General features: G+C 72.2%; 2 protein-coding genes across 2 annotated transcripts; both read left to right on the top strand.

The window, feature by feature from the left end:
• Positions 1-1,652: 1,652 nt before the first annotated feature.
• Positions 1,653-7,340, top strand: TUBB3 (tubulin beta 3 class III). Its single transcript, XM_067302827.1, has 6 exons — positions 1,653-2,593; positions 3,086-3,110; positions 4,149-4,289; positions 5,274-5,382; positions 5,546-5,656; positions 5,987-7,340. The coding sequence occupies exons 1-6, from the start codon at positions 1,653-1,655 to the stop codon at positions 7,060-7,062; spliced, it is 2,403 nt and encodes an 800-aa protein (XP_067158928.1). The 3' UTR covers positions 7,063-7,340.
• Positions 7,341-9,569: 2,229 nt separating this feature from the next.
• On the top strand, positions 9,570-14,179 carry DEF8 (differentially expressed in FDCP 8 homolog). Its single transcript, XM_067302334.1, has 11 exons — positions 9,570-9,894; positions 9,980-10,071; positions 10,168-10,317; positions 10,407-10,548; positions 10,632-10,796; positions 11,623-11,750; positions 12,259-12,372; positions 13,290-13,370; positions 13,499-13,639; positions 13,747-13,856; positions 13,982-14,179. The coding sequence occupies exons 1-11, from the start codon at positions 9,792-9,794 to the stop codon at positions 14,082-14,084; spliced, it is 1,329 nt and encodes a 442-aa protein (XP_067158435.1). The 5' UTR covers positions 9,570-9,791; the 3' UTR covers positions 14,085-14,179.
• The last annotated feature ends 1,793 nt before the right edge of the window (positions 14,180-15,972 follow it).

Genomic DNA, 15,972 nt, shown 5'->3' with positions numbered 1-15,972 from the left:
CCCGGCCTCGCTGCTCCTGGGGCAGCGGCTGCCGCCTGCAGCAGCCCGGCGGCAGGGCGAGCACCCACCGGCCTGGGCACGACGGGCAGCTCCCGCTCGCCAGAGCACTGGAAACAATTCCTGGCCTGTCCCTGCTGCGCTGGCTCAGGAGCCGCTCGGGGCGAGGACGGGCCCTTCCCAGCGCGGTCACCCAGCCTGCACAGAAGCGCTTTCATCGGCGGCAGGATCACCCCGGGAAGGGGCCCTCGGCAGCCGGAAGCGGCCAGGGGAACGGCAGCGGGAACGGCCTTTTCGTGCCGATGTGACCGGCTCCTTGGCAGCCGTGCAGCTCCAGGCGTCAACACGGAGCCGAAGGCACATGACGGTCAGCCGGGCCCTGCGCCTCCCCAGCCACCCCGGCTCTCGCGGGAGGGAGCCGAGGCCCCGTGCAGCTCTGGGGCTGGCAGCGCCGGGCTGCTCCGAGCGGTGCCGGGCGGCTCTGCAGGCAGGGCGCGGGGAGCAGGCCGTGGCGTGGGACTGCGGTTAGTCACTTTGCTGGCTGGGCTCGGCGTTTGCAAGCCGCCGCGGTGCATCTTGTCCGCCCGTGGGTCCCAGCGCCCGGAGCAGCTTCTCGTGCTGTGGGGCGGCAGCGTGCGGAGCCGGGGCCGGCAGGATCGACAGACGGTTTCTTCTCCCAGAGAAAACAGGGCCTTTGAGGATCCCTATCGGGCTCCATGGCCTGCCCTGCGGCACGATGCCTTCCCCGCGTGCCACTGCGGCTGGGGCGGCCACCGGAGCCCTTGCAGGAGCCCTGGGGCCCATGAGCACCCTGGCAGGGTTGAGCCGGCACCCTGCAACCCTGGGGACATCATGGGGGTCAGCAGGGGCCAGACTGACTGCGGCTAGCTCTGCGGCGGGACGTGGCTCCGAGCAAACCCAGAGCTGTGAGCGGCTCTGCCCTTTGCACCGGGCTGGGAAGGAGCCGCTCTGCTCCTGCAGCAGGGAGGCTGCGCGGCCCCGCTGGGCTCCCCGGGGTGCACCGACCCCCCCCCCGGGGTGCACAGGCGCCCCGGGATGCATGGGTGCATGGGGGATCCCCAGGGTGCATGGGCACCCCAGAATGCACGGGAGACCCCAGGGTGCATGGGATCCTCCAGGGTGCATGGGAGACCCCAGGGCGCACAGGCTCCCCCAGGGCAGCGCTGGGGGTCCGGCGGCCCCAGGCTCGGCGTGGCTGCCCTCGCCGCGGGGCGCGGAGCCGTCATGTGCGTGCCCGGCCTCCGCGGAGGAGGGGCCGAGGGAGCCGGCTTTAAAGTAGGGCAGAGAAAGGGCCCTTTCTTCCCCATAACTCCCGCTAAGCCAGCGCTGTGGGCCAGGAGCAGCGCGGCTCCGGGGGAGCCGGCAAGGGCTGGGGAGGTGAGCGGCCGTGGCACCTGGGATCCCCGTGGAGACCAGGGGTGCGGAGCAGCGCGAGGGGAGCTGAGCGTCTCTGGCACCGCGTGCCCGCCGGGACCCCAGGGCGACAGGAGCCGTGGGCACCGCTTCCCTCCGCCCAAAGCCGTCGCGGTAGAGGCTCTCGCGGGGCCGCGGCGAGCGCTGGCGGCGCGGGGCAGCTGGTCCACACCGTGCAGCGGGCCCCAAGCCGGGGGGGTGCCAGGCCGGCGGCAGGCGCGATGTTGACGTTGGCCCCGCTGCGCCTGCTCCGCCAGCCCTGGAACGCCAGCGAGGGCAACCAGAGCAACGCCACGGCCGGGGCCGGCGGCGCCAGCTGCCAGGGGCTGGACATCCCCAACGAGCTCTTCCTCGTGCTGGGCCTGGTGAGCCTGGTGGAGAACGTGCTGGTGGTCGCCGCCATCCTCAAGAACAGGAACCTGCACTCGCCCATGTACTACTTCATCTGCTGCCTGGCCGTCTCCGACATGCTGGTGAGCGTCAGCAACCTGGTGGAGACGCTCTTCATGCTGCTCATGGAGCATGGCGTGCTGGTGATCCGCGCCAGCATCATCCGCCACATGGACAACGTCATCGACATGCTCATCTGCAGCTCCGTGGTGTCCTCCCTCTCCTTCCTGGGGGTCATCGCCGTGGACCGCTACATCACCATCTTCTACGCCCTGCGCTACCACAGCATCATGACGCTGCAGCGGGCCGTGGTCACCATGGCCAGTGTCTGGCTGGCCAGCACCGTCTCCAGCACCGTCTTCATCACCTACTACCACAGCAACGCCATCCTCCTCTGCCTCATCGGCTTCTTCCTCTTCATGCTGGTGCTCATGCTGGTGCTCTACATCCACATGTTCGCCCTGGCCCGCCACCACCTCCACAGCATCTCCAGCCAGCAGAAGAAACCCACCGTCTACCGCACCAGCAGCCTCAAGGGCGCCGTGACGCTCACCATCCTGCTGGGTGTCTTCTTCGTTTGCTGGGGGCCCTTCTTCTTCCACCTCATCCTCATCGTCACCTGCCCCACCAACCCCTTCTGCACGTGCTTCTTCAGCTACTTCAACCTCTTCCTCATCCTCATCATCTGCAACTCTGTGGTGGACCCCCTCATCTACGCCTTCCGGAGCCAGGAGCTCCGGCGGACGCTGCGGGAGGTGGTGCTGTGCTCCTGGTAGCGAGCGGGACGCGGGCTGCGCGCAGGTAACGGCCCGGCCGCACGGGGCCGGGCTGCATCCCGCGCCCCGGGAGCTCCGCGCCGCCCGGCGCCGCCCGGCTCAATAAAGGCTCTTTGCAGTGATGCTGTGGCTGGCGCCGCGCCGTGCGCAGCCCCGGCTGCCGCCCCTCGCCCCGGCCCCGCGGCCCCCCGAGCGGCCGCAACCCCGAGCTTCGGCCTCGGCTGCCTCCCCGGGGGCAGCACGTCCAGCCCCTGCCCGCCCCGGGGACTGGGATGGACTGGGAGCTGCTGGGGGCAGGCATGCAAGGCCCCCAGCATGGGAGCTGCCCAGCCGGTGCTGGGAATCTCCCGAGGGGTGAGCTAGCGTTTCCCAGCGCCGATGATTTATTTATTCATCGCCTAATTGCTCCAAGCGGCCGCTTTCCTGCTGCATCCCTGCTGGCTGCCGGCCCGGGTGCTGGCTCCCAGCCTTGCGCCCCTTCCCGGCAGCGGGCCGCAGCGGGGCCGGGCGCCAGTGGGCGCCGGGAGCAGCCGTGGGGCCGCTCTGCGTGGGGCGGCGGAGCGAGGCCATGGGGCTCAGCCCCCCGCGGTGGGCGCAGGGCCGCAGCCGCCAGGTCCTCGCGGGGCCCAGGCGTCCGGCGCCGCTGCACAAAGGGAGGCCCCTCGCCGCCGCCGCCGCCACCGCCACCAGCCTTTGTTCCGGCACCACCGCCACCGCGGCTCCCCGCGTCCCCCACTGCCCGGGCCGGGCCGGCTGCGGCCCCCGAGCCCGGGGTCCCATCGGTGCATGGCCCCCCCCCGCTTTTGTCCCTGTCCCCCCATGGTGGGGCACAGGTGGGGGGCCCCGCTCCCACCCCGGCCAGGGGAATCCTGCAGGGCTGGGGGCTGTGTCGGGGGCCCTGGGTGTCCGGGGGGGGCCCTGGGTGTCTGGGGGGGGGGCCATCCCTCCCCCACAGTTCATGGGGGGGGGCCGTGCTTCCCCTCTCCCACGTGCCCGGGGGTCCCCAATCTCCCCCCTCGGGGTGTGGGGTGGGAGCCCCCCCGGGAGGGGGTCCCGGCCCCTCCCCACGTGTGAAGGGGGCGCCCCAGCCCCCCCCCCCAGTGTAGGGGTGGTGTCCGGGTTTCCCCTCTCCCCCCCCCCTCCTCCCCGTGCCCGGGGGTCCCCCCGGCTGGGCGGGTGGGGTCTGTCCCCACCCTGAGTGTCCCCCACCCCCACGGGCGTCCCGGGTGGGGCCCCCTCCCCTCCCCCACAATAGCGGGGGGAGCGGGGGACCCCGAGTGCCGGGTCTCCTCCGCCGCCGCCGCCGGGTCGGGCCGCACCGGGCCGATCGGTTCGGGGCCGAGCCAGCCGGGCCGCTCCGCTCCGGGCCGGGCGGATCCACGTCGGGTCGGGTCGCTCCGCTCCGCTCCGGGCCGGGCCGGGCCGGGCGGGCGGGGCGGGGCGCGGTGCTGCAGCGATGCTGCAGCGCGCTGCGGCGGCCGCCGCCGATTGGCTACGGCGCGGCGGTGACGTCAGCGGCCGGCCCGGTGCGGCGCGCGGCGCCTATAAAAGCGGCGGCGGCGGCGGGGCCGCCCCCCGCGCTCCCGGTACCGCTCTGCGCCCGCCCGTCCCGTCCCGGCACGGCAAGGCCCGACCATGAGGGAGATCGTCCACATCCAGGCGGGGCAGTGCGGCAACCAGATCGGGGCCAAGGTAACGCCCGGCACCGGGAACCCGCACCGGCACCGGGCGCTGCGGCGGCCCCGCCCCGGCACTGCAGAGGGAGCGGAGCGGCGGACAAAGGAGCCCCCCCCCTCCCCCCCTTCGCCCCCCCTCCCCCCGCCGCACCGGGCAGAACAAAGGGCCCCGCCCCGCTCCTTTGTCCGCCGCGGCGCGGGGGAGGGGAGGGGAGGGGGCGCCGCCGCCGCCGCCTGCCGCAGCCCCGCCACCGGGCACCCGGTACCGGGCGGCGCCCCCGGCCCGCTGCCGCGGCGCCCCCGGCGCGCACAAAGGCGGCGGCGGCGGCGGCGGCAGCCGGGGCGGTGCCGGTACCGGGGCCTCCCCGAGCGGCGCTTCAGCACCGCGGCCAGCGCCGGGCAGCGCCCACCCGCCGCGGCGGCGGAGCGGAACGGAGCGGCCCCGGGAGCTGTCCCCGGTGCCCCGGGGTGCGCCGCCCCCCCTTCCCCGGGGACCCCCATCCACCCTGCACCTCCCCGTTCCCCTGGCGTGACCTCCCCCCCCCCCCCCGCCGTGTGTCCCCCGGGGTGTGGCACCCCCGGTACCGGGTCCCGGCGATGCAGAGCCTGCCCCGCGGTGCCGGTGTCCCCCCGGCTGTGCGGCTCCCCCGGGGTCGCCCCCGGTCGTCGTCGTCCCCCCCCCCCGCGGTGCAGAGCCCCCCCCTCCCCCGGGGTCGCCCCCGGTCGTCGTCCCCCCCCCCGCGGTGCAGAGCCCCCCCCCTCCCCCGGGGTCGCCCCCGGTCGTTCCCCCCCCCCCCCCGCGGTGCAGAGCCCCCCCCCGGGGTCGCCCCCGGTCGTTCCCCCCCCCCCGCGGTGCAGAGCCCCCCCGGGGTGCTGGCACTGGGCACCCCGAGCTGGGACCCTGCCCCATGGCCGGGGGGGGGGGGGGCCCGACCCTGAGCGCTGCCCCCCCCCCCCGGCCGTGGCGGCCCCCTCTGACCCCCCCCCCCGGTGCCCCCAGTTCTGGGAGGTGATCAGCGATGAGCACGGCATAGACCCCAGCGGCAACTACGTGGGCGACTCGGACCTGCAGCTGGAGCGCATCAGCGTCTACTACAATGAGGCCTCCTGTAAGCCCCCGCGCGCGTGGGGCGGGCGTGGGGTGGGCGTGGGGCCGGCGCAGCCCCCCGGCGTGGGGGCTCCCCCCCCCCCCCCGGGCCGCCCCGGTGCACGTGGGAGCCCGACACGGGGGGACACGGCGGGGGCAGCGGGTCACGCGGGGTCTCCCTGCAGCTCACAAGTACGTGCCTCGCGCCATCCTGGTGGACCTGGAGCCGGGGACGATGGACAGCGTGCGCTCAGGGGCCTTCGGACACCTCTTCCGACCGGACAACTTCATTTTCGGTACGTCCCCACGCTAGCGCCGGCATGCCCGGGCTCGGCGCCGGCTGGCTCCCGGGGTGCCGCCGGTGCGCCCGGGGCTGTCTCCGGCCGCGTCTCCCCCGCGGCCCCGGAGCGCAGGGCTGTGCCGGCGGCTCCCTGCCAAACCTTTGCGGCTTCCCACCCCACCCCTCCGCTCCCGGCTCCGGGCGCCTCTCGCCAGCCTCAGATCTCCCCGCCGGAGCCGGGGCCGGGCTGGGGCTGCGCACAACCTGCCCCGGGTGCTCCGCGTGGGCGGGGGGCCGGGGCGCCCGCGGCCGGAGCGCAGCCAGCGCGGCTTGTCCTCTCCCGCAGGCCAGAGCGGGGCCGGGAACAACTGGGCGAAGGGGCACTACACGGAGGGGGCCGAGCTGGTGGACTCCGTCCTGGACGTGGTGCGGAAGGAGTGCGAGAACTGCGACTGCCTGCAGGGCTTCCAGCTGACCCACTCGCTGGGCGGCGGCACCGGCTCGGGCATGGGCACCCTGCTCATCAGCAAGGTGCGCGAGGAGTACCCCGACCGCATCATGAACACTTTCAGCGTGGTGCCCTCGCCCAAGGTCTCAGACACCGTGGTGGAGCCCTACAACGCCACGCTCTCCATCCACCAGCTGGTGGAGAACACGGATGAGACCTACTGCATCGACAACGAGGCCCTCTACGACATCTGCTTCCGCACCCTCAAGCTGGCCACCCCAACCTACGGCGACCTCAACCACCTCGTCTCGGCCACCATGAGCGGCGTCACCACCTCCCTCCGCTTCCCCGGGCAGCTCAATGCCGACCTCCGCAAGCTGGCAGTCAACATGGTGCCCTTCCCACGTCTCCACTTCTTCATGCCCGGCTTTGCCCCACTGACAGCCCGTGGCAGCCAGCAGTACCGTGCCCTCACCGTCCCTGAGCTCACTCAGCAGATGTTTGATGCCAAGAACATGATGGCAGCCTGTGACCCCCGCCATGGGCGCTACCTCACCGTGGCCACAGTCTTCCGGGGCCGCATGTCCATGAAGGAGGTGGACGAGCAGATGTTGGCCATCCAGAGCAAGAACAGCTCCTACTTCGTGGAGTGGATCCCCAACAACGTCAAGGTGGCCGTGTGCGACATCCCGCCCCGGGGGCTGAAGATGTCCTCCACCTTCATCGGCAACAGCACAGCCATCCAGGAGCTCTTCAAGCGCATCTCGGAGCAGTTCACGGCCATGTTTCGCCGCAAGGCCTTCCTCCACTGGTACACGGGCGAGGGCATGGACGAGATGGAGTTCACCGAGGCAGAGAGCAACATGAACGACCTGGTCTCCGAGTACCAGCAGTACCAGGACGCCACGGCTGAGGAGGAGGGCGAGATGTACGAAGACGACGAGGAGGAGTCGGAGGCCCAGGGCGCCAAGTGAAGCCGGCGGGGTCGGCCCACGCCGCCCCTGTCCCGGGCCGGCTCCTCCAGCGTCCTGCTAGCCAGCGCCGCCGCCTTTAGCGAGTCCTAGCCGGCTTCTAGTTGCTTCTGATTAGGGCTCCCAAGATCAAAACCATTTGGTATTTACTAACCGTGTCCCCCGTTATGAGTTAGCTCAGCCCCGTCCCGCGGCTCTGATGTGAGCGCCCCGATATTTGTTTTTTACTGGTTTGTGTCTATTTTTTTTGAATACTTAATAAATTTATTGCTGTCCAGTTACCCTGTGTGCAGGTCCTTGGGGGATGGGGGGCGGGCTGGGGGTCTCGAGCCGGTGCATGGCCCTTGTGCCCGGTCACCCCACCGGGTGCTGCAGGTCCAGCCCTTGTGCTGGGCTGCACATGGGTGTCTATGGTGGGGGGGACCAGTGCTGGGGTGGTGGGGACGGGCTGCCCACGCAGTGGGGCCGCACCCTGATGGTGCAGCCGCCCTGTGGCCCTGCTCACTGGGTCTCAGCTGCGTCCCGTGCCTGGGGCACTGTCCTTGGCCCCGGTGCAGGCAGAGGAGCCTCCAGGCCTCTGCTGCATGGAGCTGTGGGGGCAAGGGACTGGGGAGATGGGGGCTATGGGGATGGTAGTTATGGCACCAAGGGACAAGGATGGGAGAGAAGGGACTATTGGGCTAGGGAGCCATGGGGACAGGGGCTATGGGGGGGTAAAGGGAATGGGGACAAGAGTTTATGGGGATGGGTGCTATGGGAACAGGGGCTATGGGGAGGCATCCATGGGGATGAGGGACTATGGGGATGGGAGCTAAGACACCCAGGGGACAAGGGCTGGAGAGAAGGGACTATGGGGCATGGGGAGCTGGGGGCCAGGGACTATGGGGGTGGTGGGACTAGGGAGAGGAGGATATAGGGAGGGGTCCATGGGGATGGGACCATGGTGACAAAGGACTTATGGGGGTGGGGAGCCATAGGGACAGGGGCCATGGGGGTGGAGGGCTATGGGGAGGGGTCCATAGGGACAGGGGCTATGGGGACGGTGGGGCTAGGGAGAGGGGCCCATAGTGAGGGGAGTCCATGGGGGAGGGGGTCCCTGAGGACAAGGGACAATGGGGTTGGGGAGCCATGGGGCAGGGGGCCATGGGGACACGGTTATGGGGAGGGGGGGCTGTGGGCACGGGGACAAAGGGGTCATGGGGACAGCTGGGGGGGGGCAGGTTATGGGGCTGCGGGGCCTGGGACAAGGAGCTATGGGGATGGGGACCGGGGGGGGGCCGCGAGGACAGCCTGGGGGAGGGGGGGCAGGGCTATGGGGCTGGGGCCGGGGACAAGGAGCTGTGGGGACAGGGCCAAGGGCGCCGGGGTTATGGGCCGTGGCGCCGGTCCCGTGCGCCGGCGGGGCCGCTCCCGGGCCGCTCCCGGCCCCCCCCCCCCCCGCTGCGGCTGCGGCTGCGGCCCCGCCCGGGCGGCGCGGTGCGGCGCGGTGCGGTCCGCCGGCCGGCAGGGGGCGGCAGCGCGGAGGGGCGGGGCGGGGCCGAGCTGTGCGGGCGGTGCGGGGCCGGGCGCGGAGGGGCGGGGTCTGACGCGGAGGGGCGGGGTCTAGCGCGGAGGGGCGGGGCCGGGCGCGGCGGCCATGTAGCGGGGGCGGTGCGCGGCGGGCGCTGCCGCGGTGAGCGGGGCGGGGGCGGCGCTGCCCCCTGGCGGGCGGGGGCGGGGCCGGGCGCGGCCGGCGGCGGGGCGGGGGGGGAGGCCGGGGCCGTGCAACGGCGGGGGGGGGACGGGGGCTGTGCAATGGGGGGGGACGACGAACGGGGCCCTGCAACGGCGCCGGTAGTGCCGGGGCTCTGCAACGGGGGGGAATCGGGGCCGTGCAACGGGGCCGGCCGTGCCGGGGCTCTGCAATGGGGGGGGGGAACCGGGGCTCTGCAGCGGGGGGCACCGGGCCCGTGCAGTGGGGCCGTGCAACGCAGAAGGCTGCGGGGGGAGGGAATGGGGGCCCCTGCAATGGGGCCGAGTAGTGCAGGGGGCTGCAGTGGGGGCCGGGCCATAGGGGCTGGGGGGGGGCCTGCAATGGGGAGGGGGGGGGCTGTGCCGTGGGGCTGGGGGGCCCATGCTGTGCGATAGAGGGGTGCCGGGGGGGGGGCTGGTGTTAGGGCCATACAATGGGGGCTGTGCCTCGGGGCGGGGGGGCGGTATGATGAGGGGAATGGGGGGCCCTGCAATGGGGGGGGGCAGCACAATGGTGGAGGCTGCACCGTGGGGCTGTGGGGGCCACGCACTGCAAGGGGGGGGCGTGCAGTGTAAGGGGGGTTGTGGGGGCCGTGCACTGCAAGGGGGGGGCGTGCAGTGTAAGGAAGGCTGTGGGGGCCATGCACTGCAAGGGGGGGCCATGCACTGCAAGGGGGGGCTGTGGGGGCTGTGCACTGCAAGGGGGGGGCATGCAGTCTAAGGAGGGTTGTGGGGACCTTGCACTGTAAGGGGGGGGGGGGCTGCGGGGGCACCGTTCAGGGAAGCGAGCAGGGTGTCCCGGCCCCGCCGGCACGGCGTGGGAGGCGGTGGGACCGGTTCATCCGCCTGCCCTGGTGGTGGTGGCAGCGGTGACGTGCCGGGGACCACGGCGGTGGCAGCAGCGGTGACGTGTCGGGGACCACGGTGGTGGCGGCGGCGGCGGCGTGCCGGGGAGCGCGGCGGCCGCCCCTGACGTCCGCGTCCCCGCAGGGCCCGCAGCCATGGAGTACGGCGAGAGGCTGGCGCGGTTTCGCCAGGCCCATCTCAACCCCTTCGACAAGGCGCCGGAGCAGCACGAGCGCCCCGAGGTGCCGCCGGCCCCAGGTGGGTGCCGGGGCCGGGGGGGACAGGGATGGACACGCGTCCCCATCCATCCCGGCCCCCCTGAACCCATCCCTCCCCCTTGCAGAGCGGCGGCCGGATCCGTCCCCGGGCGACCCCGAGGGCTCGGAGCGCCCCATGGACCTGGGCCTGGCCGAGGACCACTTCTCCCGGCCGGTGGTGAGTGGGGCCGGGGGGCGGTGGGGCCGGGGGGCGCGGGGCTGCCGGCCCACCCTCCTCCTCCTCCTCCTCCTCCTCCTCCTCTTCCTCCCGCAGGGGCTCTTCCTGGCCTCCGACGTGCGGCAGCTGCGGCAGGCCATCGAGGAGTGCAAGCGGGTGATCCTGGAGCTGCCCGAGCACTCGGAGCGGCAGAAGGACGCCGTCGTGCGGCTCATCCACCTGCGCCTCAAGCTGCAGGAGCTCCAGGTGGGGCCGGGATGGGCGCGGGGGGGGGCCGGTAGGGTGTGGGGTGCCCTCCAACCGGCCGTGCCGTGCCGTGCCGTGCCGTGCCGCAGGACCCCTCCGAGGACGAGCCCAACATCCGCGTCATCCTGGAGCACCGCTTCTACAAGGAGAAGAGCAAGAGCGTGAAGCAGACGTGCGACAAGTGCAGCACCATCATCTGGGGCCTCATCCAGACCTGGTACACCTGCACAGGTGGGCTGGGGCTGGGCAGCTGGTTACCCCGCGGGGCCACATGCGGCCCCCCCGGCCCCATCCTCACGGCCGCCCGCCCCCAGGGTGCTACTACCGCTGCCACAGCAAGTGCCTGCCCCTGGTCACCAAGCCGTGCGTGAGGTCCAAGGTGAGCCACCAGGCCGAGTACGAGCTCAACATCTGCCCCGAGAGCGGGCTCGACAGCCAGGACTACCGCTGCGCCGAGTGCCGGGCCCCCGTCTCCCTCCGTAAGGCACCGCCGTGCCGCGCTGGCATGGTGTGGGGCTGGGGACCGGGCTGGCGTGGGGCTGGGGACCGGGGGTGGGCAGCACAGGGCTGAGGGCCAGGGTCGGGACTGCATGGGGCTGGGGGACAGGGGTATGTGGGGCTGAAGGCTGGGGACCGGCACTGCCTAGGGCTGGGGTAGAGGATGTGTGGGGCTGGGGGCTCAGGCTGCGTGGGGCTGGGGGCCAGGGAGTCTGAGGCATGGGCCCAGGGATATGTGGGGCTGGGGGCCAGGGCCTGGGGCTGTGTCAGGCTGGTATAGGGACTGTGTGGGGCTGGGGACCAGGGATATCCGGGCCTGGGGCTGGGGCTGCAAGGGGCTGGGGGCCAGGGATATGTGGGGCTAAGGGCCAGAGGCCAGGGCTGTGTGGGGCTGGGAGCCAGGGGTTGGGGCTGCATGGGGCTGGGGGCCGGGGCTGCATGGGGCTGGGGGCCAGAGATATCTGGGGCTGGGGGCCGGGGCTGCATAGGGCTGGGGGCCAGAGATATCTGGGGCTGGGGGCCGGGGCTGCATGGGGCTGGGGGCCAGGGCCTGGGGCTGTGTCAGGCTGGTGTAGGGGATATGTGGGGCTGAGGGCCACCAGGGATATGTGGGGCTGGGGACCAGGGCCTGGGGCTGCATGGGGCTGGGGACCAGGGATATTTGGGGGTGCGGGCTGCGCTGGGCTGGGACAGGGGATGCACGGGGCCACCGAGCGGGGGAAGGCGACGCGGGGGCCCCGTGCTGGCCCCGGGCGCTCGCGGCGCCGTGGGGCGGGGGGGCCGGGACCCACGTGCGTGCCGCCGCAGGAGGGGTGCCCAGCGAGGCGCGGCAGTGCGACTACACCGGCCTCTACTACTGCAGCAGCTGCCACTGGAACGACCTGGCCGTCATCCCGGCCCGCGCCATCCACAACTGGGACTTCGAGCCCCGCAAGGTGCCCGCCCGCTGGCCTGGGGCTGGGGGGCCGGGGGGTGCCGAGGGGCCCTGGGGCAGGGATCGCTTGGGGGGGGGGGGCTGCGTCCCTGGGCGCGGGGGTCCCGGGGGGTCCCTGTCCCTGGGCTGGGGGTTGCTTGGGGGCTGGGTTCCTGGCATGGGTGTCCCTGGGGGCTCGGGGTGCTTGGGAGGGATCCGAGGGGGTATCCATGGGGTCCTAGGACTGGGCTGGGCTGGGGGTCCCTGGGGGGCTGGGTCCCCGGGCTGGGGGTCCTGGGGTTCCCCGGGGGCCAGGTCCATGGGCTGGGGGTCCCTGGGGGCCGGGTCCTTGGCAGGGGTCCCAGGAGGGTCCCTGGGGGCCAGGTCCTTGGAAGGGGTCCCGAGGGTCCCTGGGGCCGTGGTCCTGGCCGCTGGGGCAGTGGGGCTCGCCCCAGGGCGCCGTGGGGCCGGGCGGCTCAGGCTGAGCCCGCGGGGGCCCTCGGCGCGGGGTGACGGCCGCGGGCGCGCAGGTGTCCCGCTGCAGCATGCGGTACCTGGCGCTGATGGTGTCGCGGCCGGTGCTGAAGCTGCGGGAGATCAACCCCCTGCTCTTCAACTACGTGGAGGAGCTGGTGGAGATCCGGGTGAGCGCGGGCCCCTCGGCGCGCGGCCCCGGGGCGGTGGGGCGGACGGGGTGACGGTGCTGCCAGGTCCCCTCCGGCACGGGTGAGCCCGGCTGGGGACGCGGAATGTGCCTGAACCGCTACGGGGCCGAGACTGACCCAGCCTGACCCCATCCCCGTCCTGTCTCGTCCCTGTCTGCATCTCATCCCTGTCTCCATTTTGTCCCCATCCTGCCCTGTCCCTCTCCCTGTCCCATCCCTGTCCTGTCCCCGTCCCATCTTGTCCCTGTCTGCATCCCATCCCACCCCATCCCTGTACCATCCTTATCTCATTCCCATCCATCCCACTCCATCCTGTTCCTATCCATCCCATCTTGTTGCTGTCCCTATCCTCATCTTGTCCCCATCCTGTCATCTCATCTCCATCCTGTCCCTGTCACCATCCTTTTCCCTGTCCTGTCCCATTCCCATCCCATCCTTGTCCCCCATCCCGTCTCGTCCCTGTCTGCATCCCGTCCCTGTCCCCGTCCTCCCCTTGTCTCCATCCTACCCCATCCCCATACCATCCTTATCTTGTCCCATCCTGTCCCATTCCCATCCCCATTCTGTTCCCATCCCATCCTGTTGCTGTCCCTGTCCTCATCTTGTTCCCATCCCATTCTGTTCCCATCCCCATTCTGTTCCCATCCCCATTCTGTTCCCGTCCCCATTCTGTTCCCGTCCATCCTGTTGCTGTCCCTGTCCTCACCTTGTCCCCATCCCCATTCTGTTCCCGTCCCATCCTGTTGCTGTCCCTGTCCTCACCTTGTCCCCATCCCATCCCTGTCTCCCTCCTTTTCTCTGTCGCTGCCCCATCCCTGTCCCTACCCCTGTATGCATCCCCACCCCCTCCTTGTCCCCATCCCATCTCAATCCATCGCTGTCGCTGTCCCCCGCAGAAGCTGCGCCAGGACATCCTGCTCATGAAGCCGTACTTCATCACCTGCAAGGAGGCCATGGAGGCCCGGCTGCTGCTGCAGGTCGGCCCCGGCGCGGGCGGGCGGGGAGGGGGGAGCGGAGGCCGTGCCGGGGGGGAGCGCGGGCGTGGGGCAGGGGCAGCCAGGGCCGCCGGGGCTGGGCGCAGCGGTGACGGGCGCTCTCCGTGCAGCTGCAGGACCGGCAGCACTTCGTGGAGAACGACGAGATGTACTCGCTGCAGGACCTCATCGACATCGAGGCCGGGCGCCTGAGCTGCTCCCTCACGGAGATCCACACCCTCTTCGCCAAGCACATCAAGCTCGACTGCGAGGTGAGCCGGGGGCGGCCGTGGGGCGGGATGGGGCAGGATGGGACGGGATGGGACGGGACCCTGGCCGGGCCCCACGGCGCCGCGCTCACCGCCCGCTGCCGCCCCAGCGCTGCCAGGCGAAGGGCTTCGTGTGCGAGCTCTGCAAGGAAGGCGACGTGCTCTTCCCCTTCGACAGCCACACCTCGGTGTGCACCGACTGCTCCGCCGTCTTCCACAGGTACGGCGGGCGCCGGCGATTGCCTCGCCGTGCCCGGAGCCGCGGGGGGGGGGGGGGGGGGCCGGCGCTGCCGGCCACGGCCCCCCACACACCCCCACCACCACCACCACCACCCTTCCCCGCAGGGACTGCTACTACGACAACTCGACCACGTGCCCGCGGTGCGCCCGGCTGAGCCTGCGCAAGCAGTCCCTCTTCCAGGACACCAGCACCGAGGCAGAGCCCTAGGGAGACCCGGCCCCACGGACGCCGGGCAGGGGGCCACCGGCAGCTGGGGGCCTGGGGTGGTTTTGGGGAGTTTGGGGGTCTCCTGCCCCACGGCTGCGGCAAGGGCAGAGGCCGCCCTGCACTACGCAAGCACTGAGTCCACTTTAAAGGGCGCCCAGCCCCTGGGAGGGGTCCCCGGCACGGCCCGGGCGCTGCAGCCAGGCAGCGAGCCCCGCGGGCTGAGCGAGGCGCTGGAGCAGAGGGTTAAGGACCGCAGCAGCCGCTCGGCGCGAGGCTGTGCCGGCGCGGGCATCCCGGGCGGCGCTGGGGGAGCACCGGGCTGCGCTAGGACCTCGGCCCAAGAGCTGAACTGTTCTCGCTGCTTCCTTGGCTCTGGTGGCTCCCGCAAGCCTGGGGATGGGGCTGAGGGGGGGATCCTGGCCCCACGAGCAAGCCGACACACACACTACCTGCTCTTAACGCTGCTGCTTCCCGGGGGAAAACGCCCCCTACTCCCCGCTGCGGCCCGGGGTGCATGTTCCCCTGGGAAAGCTCCTGCCGGGAGGGTCGGAGCTGCCGGGGCAGGGCAGCCGCGGTGTTTAATGGAAGAAGTGCTTCCGTGCAGCATGTTCGCCCTGCGGGCAGCGCTCCCGGGTCGGGGGGCTGTTGAGCCCTGTGGGGCATCCGCGCCGCTCCGGCGGCGGGTTCCTGCTGCCGCTCGCTTTGCCCCTGGGCTGCCCTGGCGGGGGCAGCTCCCACCGCGCATCCGCCGCCTCCGTTCGGGCCCGTCCTGTCCCTGTAGCAGTAACGTGGCCTCTTTGCACAGCGCAGCCTTCCTGTTTCTGCTTTGGGTCTCCTCGCCGGCGGGAGCGGGGGCTGTTGGTGGCTGCCGAAATCCCTCGCCCGGGTGGCTGTTGTCCGTGACCGGGGTGGGTGTCCCAGGGGAGGGCTGGGCAGAGCTGTTGCCCCCCTGGGCGGCAGGTTTTGGGAGGCTGTGGGGGCACTGGTGGGGCCAGGGCCTGCTGCCCCCACCCATGCAGGGGGCTGCTGTGGGGCAGGCTTCGCCCCCTGCACACACCTGAGCTGTGGGCCTCAGGCCCCTGTGTCCCCCTCCTCTGACCTCCCCCCATGTCCCCTGGTCTGTACCCCAGACCTTTTTCTAGCTGTGGGTCTGCCCCACTGTGGCCCTGGGCCTGGCACCCCACGGCCCCAGGCCTGCCCCCTATCCAGCCCCTCCCATCCCCAGACCTGCCCTCACTGATGCCTGGGGTCTCTCTGCCCCACAGCCTCGGGCCTGCCCCCCACCTATGCCCGGGGTCTCTCTGCCCCATAGCCCCGGGCCTGCCCCATCCCCGGGTCTGTCCCGCCATGGCACCATGGCTGCCCTCTGTGTCCCCCCACTCTGTGGTCTGTGCCCCTGGACCTCCCCGTTCCCCCAGGCCTAGCCCCGGTTTGTACACGGGCCCGGCCGCCCCACAGACGCCGGGCAGGGGGCCACCGGCAGCTGGGGGCCTGGGGTGGTTTTGGGGAGTTTGGGGGTCTCCTGCCCCACGGCTGCGGCAGGGGCAGAGGCCGCCCTGCACTACGCAAGCACTGAGTCCACTTTAAAGGGCGCCCAGCCCCTGGGAGGGGTCCCCGGCACGGCCCGGGCGCTGCAGCCAGGCAGGACGAGCCCCGCGGGCTGAGCGAGGCGCTGGAGCAGAGGGTTAAGGACCGCAGCAGCCGCTCGGCGCGAGGCTGTGCCGGCGCGGGCATCCCGGGCGGCGCTGGGGAGCACTGGGCTGCGCCAGGACCTCGGCCCAAGAGCTGAACTGTTCTCGCTGCTTTCCTTGGCTCTGGTGGCTCCCGCAAGCCTGGGGATGGGGCTGAGGGGGGGGATCCCGGCCCCACGAGCAAGCCGACACACACA

Source organism: Apteryx mantelli, chromosome 10 (genome assembly GCF_036417845.1).
Source record: "Apteryx mantelli isolate bAptMan1 chromosome 10, bAptMan1.hap1, whole genome shotgun sequence".
NCBI classification, from domain to species: Eukaryota; Metazoa; Chordata; class Aves; order Apterygiformes; family Apterygidae; genus Apteryx; species Apteryx mantelli.
Note: the sequence above shows the minus strand (reverse complement) of the source record. Positions and strands in the feature narration are given on the sequence as shown.

Coding starts and splice junctions, on each gene's coding strand:
- TUBB3 (XM_067302827.1), top strand. CDS start 1,653: ATGTTGACGTTGGCCCCGCTGCGCCTGCTCCGCCAGCCCTGGAACGCC. Junction 5,383..5,545: donor CTACTACAATGAGGCCTCCT/GTAAGCCCCCGC, acceptor GTCTCCCTGCAG/CTCACAAGTACGTGCCTCGC. Junction 5,657..5,986: donor ACCGGACAACTTCATTTTCG/GTACGTCCCCAC, acceptor CCTCTCCCGCAG/GCCAGAGCGGGGCCGGGAAC.
- DEF8 (XM_067302334.1), top strand. CDS start 9,792: ATGGAGTACGGCGAGAGGCTGGCGCGGTTTCGCCAGGCCCATCTCAAC. Junction 9,895..9,979: donor CGAGGTGCCGCCGGCCCCAG/GTGGGTGCCGGG, acceptor TCCCCCTTGCAG/AGCGGCGGCCGGATCCGTCC. Junction 10,072..10,167: donor ACCACTTCTCCCGGCCGGTG/GTGAGTGGGGCC, acceptor TTCCTCCCGCAG/GGGCTCTTCCTGGCCTCCGA.